Source organism: Cryptomeria japonica, chromosome 7 (genome assembly GCF_030272615.1).
Source record: "Cryptomeria japonica chromosome 7, Sugi_1.0, whole genome shotgun sequence".
Lineage (NCBI taxonomy): Eukaryota > Viridiplantae > Streptophyta > Pinopsida > Cupressales > Cupressaceae > Cryptomeria > Cryptomeria japonica.
The window spans coordinates 755967172-755975538 of NC_081411.1; the positions used below are offsets into that span (position 1 = coordinate 755967172).

An 8367-nucleotide genomic window follows, 5' to 3' on the forward strand; every position below is an offset into this window, starting at 1 on the left:
CTACATTTTGACAAAATTAAACATAAGCAATGAAATTGAAATAACTAAGTAATATACATAAATGATAAGTAGGTATAGTCATACTACCTCTCAAAATAGGACCATTGATTTTTCCCACTCCTATCCATGGCATTCCCAATGATCTCAATTATAATATTCTTCAGGATCTAGACAACGGATTCACGCTATGAAAGTAGTCCCTTATATACTTCATTGCACAATCAAATTCATACATAACACTAAAATTCACACAATTATGGCTGATATTAATCAATATGATGTTATTAAAGATGAATTAGGATGTATATCCCCCCTTAAAAATGTGAATCCTTCAACAACATAGTCTCTTGTCAATGATGCTTCATTACAAAATGATTGAGGTGCATTAGGATTTATACCTTCCTTTAATGAATACACGATACCTCCATTTAAGTAAGAAGCCTTGAAGGAGGCTCCTTGTGTGTCATTTATAAAAGCTTCTTTTAAATACCACCTCTTCTTTTAAAACATGTATTTATGATGATTAGGGCTCTTTAAACTTTGATACTAAGAATGAACCCTCTCCTGTAGAAATTTTAACTCCTCTATTTGATTCTAGACATGGATACAATCAAAATTGTTTAGGATGTGTGCAACAAAACATTGAGACTCATGAGAAATATGCATCACACTTTTTGAAAGAAGGTTTAGGTTTCAAACCTCCTCCTTTGACGATATCCCAATTCCCATTCTCTAGTGCATCCATTTCTTATTCTTTCTATTTTTTATTATAATAAGATAGTATTTTGTGTGACCTTCTTCAAGATAATTCGATTACCCTTCTTTGGTCCAAGGAAATGAGAAAATGTATACAAGACATTGAGAACTCTTAGTTTTGGATATTATTCTCTATAGATTTAACTACCAACAGATTGATACAATATAAAACATTATGTATATCCATTAACATAGTAGTACAATGATATTTTATTATCTCTTAATAATATAATTTATGCAACAAAGGATTATAAACTTGACTAGTAACTCTTAGCCTATTATTAGATCAACATTGTGAATTGAACTAGTACTATTTATTGTGTCGACAGATCAACATTATTGACTGTAATCTATAGTTTTAGGAGGTCCAAATGTTGTATCTTTAGTCTACTCCCATAGTTGGAGCAGGGGTAAGTGCATCTATTATTGCAGGTGTAGGTCCAAACATAGGCACATTCATGGTGGGAGAAGGGGTAAGTGCATTTATCATCATAGGTGAAGGTGTAGGTGCAGCAACTAACATATCCTCATGCTCATTATCCACATCACTCCCACTTCCACTCTCATTTTGTAATACCAATCTTCGACTTCTTTTGTCATGAACTTCACACAAATGTGGTAAATATAATCCTGCCATCATCAAAATTCTAAAAATTAAAATAAAATTATACTTATATAATATTGAAAACATATAAATAAATAGATGTAACTTCCATATGCCAATTATAAAGTGACGAGACACATAATCTATACCTTTAAATTGATTATTGTTTTAGTCATACGATAAACCTTTTGTTTTAAAGATTAGACTATTAAATATCTCAAACAATATGTTTGACTTGAGAGAACACCTCACATGACTAAAAAATAATGAGTACAAAGAACATAAAATTAAAATGATGAGAAAGAGAAGACAAACACAAGAAAAAATAAAGTCCTTTTTTTTCTACTTAGAACAAACAAAAGACAAATATAAAAAAATTAAGAAAATAGATTAAAATCATTTTCTTTCTCATTAATATTCTGAAAAAAAAAAAAAGTTTACAAATAACAAAGATGACTTAAAAGGGATTGCAAGAAAAGTTATACAATCCCAAAGATCCATAATAAAAAGATGGGTATGAAGAACTTAAAATAAAAATGATGAGAACGAAGACAAATCGAAGAAAAAATAAAAGATATTTTTCTTTAATTAGAATACACAAAAGACAAACAATTCAAACTATTTTCTTTCTCATTTATGCTTAAGAATAAATTAAATTATATAAAAAACTGACCCCCCTCAAAAAAAAAATGAAGAAAAGGATTGTAAGACAACCTATACGATCCAAAAGATCCTTAACAATTCCCATGTCTGCAATCTTAGAAACAAGACCATTAAATAAGGTTGTTGTTTGAAAATATACAATCATTAATTATATATCTATGTTAAGAGGAATTAGATGAAGAAATGGTTGTATTAGGTTACCTCCATTTGAAGTTAGAGTGGGGTAAAGATCTGCAACGTTGGGGCAGCTGCTTTGGCACTTGTCTGAGCACAATTTAGAAGAAAACTCAGAATATTCGTTAATATCGTCAATGGACATACCCACACTCATTCTCTGTAAACCACAAATTCGCAGACACTTCTCACTCTCAATCCATTCCCTCCTCTTCTCCGCCATGATGGCCGATGACTGCAATACAGTTACAAGAAAATCACAATTACAACTTATCATTACATAAAATTTCATTATCTGTTCTATAAGAAAACAAAAGTTCTAAGAGAAAGTCATTACCTTGCAGTTGTATATTGATCGGTCGAACAAGGAGTACTCCTTTTCCAGAACACAACGAGCACCTGACGATGACACAGAGAAAGCGCAGAACTCTATCGGCAGCTTCTCACATTCCAGACGTCCTATAACCACATACATTCACTCCTTTAAATTTATGAAGCACGGTTATAATATCAATGTGCTCTAATTATTCCAAATCTGCTGAAGTGGTTGGAAAGAATAACAAATCAATCAATGCTATTAGATTTTCACAATTGATTTGAATATCATTATTATTTTTTTGGATTTTGATTGTGTCACAAATTATCATTAAGGTTTTCGATCACATTCTCTGATCCATTATCAGGATGCAAGAGATCAAGGAGATGTAAGATCATGGAATGTGATCGGAAACATTGATGATAAAAATTTGTAACACAATCAAATCCAAAAACTGTTAGCAACAAGATAAAACAGGAACATAATGCCATATAATCTCATGACCAAATTAAGCTCACAGTAAAAAGCTGGTGCATAGTTGTTTAGTAGGGACTGGTTTTCGTATATCTAGATTAGACGTAATGAACATTTAGAAGATAAAAAAATCTATGGATTATATGTTAGTTTAACAAAATAATAGTGGATTGTCTTTTCTAACACAGTATTAATAATACAATATTCATAATCTATCAAATACAACATAATATGTTATTATCAGTGACTGCACAATCAGTCTTAAACTACACACACTAAACAACATATTAGATTTAAAAAGTGTCAGTCAACTCTGAATGTTTAACACTTCTCAAAAATCAAAACTTAATATATGAAATTTAAGCCATGAGTTTGAGGCCAGTCTAATTAACTATAACACAGAAGCACTTTAAAGCTAATTCACCGAAACAGAGGTTGAAAAAGACACTCACCCAATACAAGAAAACCTTGTACGGTCAAGACTAACAACGTAATGGCCACTGCAACTTCTCCTATAGAAGCCATTAATTTCCTGAAAGTCTGCAACTTCTTCTGGGCAATTTACAAGCATATGTGCAGCTACACATATTTATATCCATTCCCAGAACTCATGAAAAAGATGGCGCCCAAGTGTTTTTTTTCTCGTGTAGGAAGAAAATGAATGATTGTCAGTGTGGTTGATGGAAAGCAATGGCAGTGCTACGGCTGCACCGAATTCTAATTAAATACCATTAGCGATGATAAAGTGTCGGTTCTAGGGTTTCTTCTTTCAGCGCTAAATCTGTGTATTTGCTCACTATTGTCACACCCTTTAAGGTTTCTGGTACACATTTCTTTATTAAATGGAAGTTGAACTCTTAAAGCATCATTTATGTTGATGCAAATGGTGGAGACACTAGTGTAAGTTCACTATTATTTTCTGTAAGGAATTTTGTTTGCTTCTGATAAATGATTGTGTTGTCTCTTAATGTTCTTGTTGTTGAGATGCACTGGTGAGATTATTCAACATTATAATCGTTGAGAGACATAAAAAATGTGGACCTCCGTATTTATAAGATTGATGTAGTTGTAGATAAATAGAATATGTTCTATACATAGATCTTAATTAAATCAATTATTTCACAGTCAATCATAATTTAGTTTAGGATTCAGACCTGGGCCTCACCATTTAATTGCATTTATTGTACAAAAATTTAATAAATAGAGTAATAGTGATTAATTTTAAGTTTGATGTTGAGCTCCATGTTTGAAATATTTTTAGACTACTGATTAGTATGTTAGAAATTTAATTTTTTTACGATTATAAATATGATTTGTTTCTATTGTTTTGGGCTGTAACTTTTAATATTGTTGAAAGGTGTCTAAACATTGTTTTTAGTGATAAGTGTAATAGGAATGAAGATTTTCGATTATGAAACATAAAAATGTAATTTTAGAATATAGACTTCATTTTGAGCAAAGTAAAAAAAAATTGGATTGTTTAGCATCTAACTGATAAAGATGTTAGTTGTGTGAACCTTTGTAAGTTTTATAAATTAGTAATAGAGGCTTACTATCATACTAAATTAGAAGCTACGACCTCTAAAAGTTCTGCCTCTTGCATTGAAAATATAAAACTATATTAGACACCAAATAAAGTAGTAAGGAGGGGTTACACTTGTTAACGACCTTTATGAAGCTTGTTATGTGATGCAAATCAAAGGATTGAGTAATATTAGTGGAGCTATTTATGATTACATCCTATCAATGCAAATTTGATAACCACACAAGAAAATCATATATAGTTGGAGATCAAATTTGCATTTAATGTTATATTGAAATCAAAAGAATCATCAATTTGAAAACATACAAAATCTGATATATGTCATTATCTAACTCTATGAAGAATCATCCACATAGCCTCCTTCAAGATCATTATTATTTTCTATTTGTGAAACACTAGAAAATGTGCATGCTCATTTTCCTTCCATGCATTTGTCTAAATGTTATTGTTTTTAAAAAGGAATCTCCAAAAAAGGTGTCATCATGTCCTATATTAAAGAAATTAGATGATGAAGATGAAGTTGGCCAAGCTTCACAACCAAGCAATAACCAACCTCACAAAAGAGAATGTTGCAACTAAGTAATGAACACCAAAGGAGATCTAGAAGCAATGCTTGAGATGCACCTGAAATGAATTGCTATTAATTGATATGTTAAAATGTACAAATGAGCTTTCTTATATAGGCAAGTGAGTGGGAGTAGTTACAATTTCCCTCATGACAATATTAAATGGAAGATGTTGACTCATCTCTTTTTAGAAGGACGCCTAGGGTAACTAACATGAACAATATTAAATGATTGTGTTATATGACAACTAATATATCCTATGTAAACTTAACATGTGTGAATAGGTGCTAATTAATAACTAGTTAGGAAATGTCCTTATTCATACCAACAACTCCCCTTAAGTGCAACTTACAGAGCGAAATTATTATGCAAATGATGCAAGACTAATGTGAAGGTCCAATATATGAGTCCTGACAACTAGGGCATGTTAGGTACCCATGCACAACTAATCATGCAACTAATCTCTCACAAATGGAGAAAAGGAGAAAACCTTATGGGATAAAATTCTCTCCAAAAAAGTGATATGCAAATGCAAAAGTATGTACTAGTGAAGTAATGTATGGAGGTCACTCATCAATACCCCTTGAGAACTACATCAATCACAAGAATACAAATGATAGACTCCGTTAGGAGGGAAAGTGAGAGACTATGTAGTACCCCCCATAATGAATGATCACCTGCAATAATGGTAAGTGCTTGAAGGAAAAACATGATCCAATGCTTACAAACCACTTGTCTACCCTTAGGAAGAAACAAAACCATATAGATATGTAGGGATGCTTCCCATTCTATATATTCAAAGAAATATGCAAGAATGAAGATTGAAGATGGTGTCTCTAAAAATTGCTCATGTGTCTCCTTGTCCATGAAAGATGATGATGCTACACTCAAATCTAGTACATACCCAAACATATAATAAAGTGACAAGCTAGAACTTTGTAGAAACTAATATGGAGCAAAATCCAAAGATGAATATATTGAAATATTTCCTCCAACCAAATGGGAAGGACAATGATAGTCCCACTAATTATGAATAATGAAAGTCTCAATTAGTGACTCTAAAGAAGATTTAGGAAACTCTAAAGTAACCTCGGTTGAAGTCTCAAAAACCTCCAAAGGATCACAATCAATGTTTCTAGGGGCATGAGTGGTAATCAAGGCATAAGCCTCTTCTGTATAATTAGGAGATCTACCCTCATGTTTGGGAGATAAACTTGATGAAGAAGAAACATAAATGTTATGCAGCATGAGTAATTGTTGCAACTCATGATTTTCCTTTTTGATAAATTCAATGCTTGAATCTACCATGATTAAAAAGAGCACAAAAGGATGAAGTGAAAAAGATAATTTTACAATTCTAAAAGTTATATTTGCCAAATTAACAATAATTATAACTATGATAAATTGAAGAATAATTTTTTAGCTAGAACAAGGCACCTAAATGGATGAGAATTGCTAGTAGGGGATGGTTGATTACGATTGACTGGCATTGGAAGTCTATCAGTTCAAAGGATAAGTCAACACCAAAAATGACTCCTCCAAATATTCAAAGCCTTTTAAGAAAATATCACAATCCAAAAAATAATGTTGTTGCAAACTATGAATAAGTAAGATCTCATATCAAATGAAGATTCCAATGATGTCAACCTGGGTATCAATCAACTAGAAATAAGAGAAATGCTAAGAAAATAAGATTCTTTTGTAATTTTAGATAGATGTTAGGAATAGCACTTAACAATATTGTTGCTTAGACCAATGAGAAAAATGCAAACCTTGCCACAATTACTACAGTCACTAATGAATATTGGTATCACATTAACCAAGAAATAAATATCACCACTACTAATAGAAGGTAGTCCAATAAGATGAAAGTGCTTACCCTCAAACGATATCACCGCCTTTGGTATATCACAACTACAAATTTAATCAAAGAATTGACTTCCTTAAAATCAGTCAATCAATATTAAATATGCATCACACTTACAAAAAAATGCTTTGATCAAAGTGATAAACTTATATGATAATTGATGAACAAGTAAGATCTCATATCAAATGAAGATTCCAATGATGTCAACCTGGGTATCAATCAACTAGAAATAAGAGAAATGCTAAGAAAATAAGATTCTTTTGTAATTTTAGATAGATGTTAGGAATAGCACTTAACAATATTGCTGCTTAGACCAATGAGAAAAATGCAAACCTTGCCACAATTACTACAGTCACTAATGAATATTGGTATCACATTAACCAAGAAATAAATATCACCACTACTAATAGAAGGTAGTCCAATAAGATGAAAGTGCTTACCCTCAAACGATATCACCGCCTTTGGTATATCACAACTACAAATTTAATCAAAGAATTGACTTCCTTAAAATCAGTCAATCAATATTAAATATGCATCACACTTACAAAAAAATGCTTTGATCAAAGTGATAAACTTATATGATAATTGATGAACAAGTAAGATCTCATATCAAATGAAGATTCCAATGATGTCAACCTGGGTATCAATCAACTAGAAATAAGAGAAATGCTAAGAAAATAAGATTCTTTTGTAATTTTAGATAGATGTTAGGAATAGCACTTAACAATATTGCTGCTTAGACCAATGAGAAAAATGCAAACCTTGCCACAATTACTACAGTCACTAATGAATATTAGTATCACATTAACCAAGAAATAAATATCACCACTACTAATAGAAGGTAGTCCAATAAGATGAAAGTGCTTACCCTCAAACGATATCACCGCCTTTGGTATATCACAACTACAAATTTAATCAAAGAATTGACTTCCTTAAAATCAGTCAATCAATATTAAATATGCATCACACTTACAAAAAAATGCTTTGATCAAAGTGATAAACTTATATGATAATTGATGCAACCCAAATCACACCAAACCGCATCACCAGAAAATAAATCTCACCTCCTTTAGATAGAATGGTTTAAACCACAAACATTAAGCTTACATTTCTAGATTTGAAAGTATTAAACACTCAAAGTCGACTGATGTTTTCTAGGCTTAATATGTTGCTTAATGTATGTGATCACACTAAGAATACATTTCTAGACTTAAAAGTGTTAAACACTCAAAATTGACTAACATTCTCTAGACTTAATAAATTGCTTAATGTATGATTTAAAACTGACCCCTTAGACACATATAATTAATATCGATGGCCAATACAAATACAAATCGTTGCATTAGAGAGAACAAGGCCAAACTAATATTTCGTTGCACCTCTCTAATATGTCTCTCCTGATGA

At 31.4% G+C, this 8367-nt stretch overlaps 1 protein-coding gene across 1 annotated transcript; it reads right to left on the bottom strand.

The window, feature by feature from the left end:
• Positions 1-944: 944 nt before the first annotated feature.
• LOC131074574 (uncharacterized) lies at positions 945-3534 on the bottom strand. The gene is made up of 4 exons (XM_058011210.2): positions 3440-3534; positions 2535-2656; positions 2225-2432; positions 945-1386 (listed from the first exon to the last, which is right to left on the bottom strand). The coding sequence occupies exons 1-4, from the start codon at positions 3510-3512 to the stop codon at positions 1139-1141; spliced, it is 651 nt and encodes a 216-aa protein (XP_057867193.2). The 5' UTR covers positions 3513-3534; the 3' UTR covers positions 945-1138.
• Positions 3535-8367: the final 4833 nt, after the last annotated feature.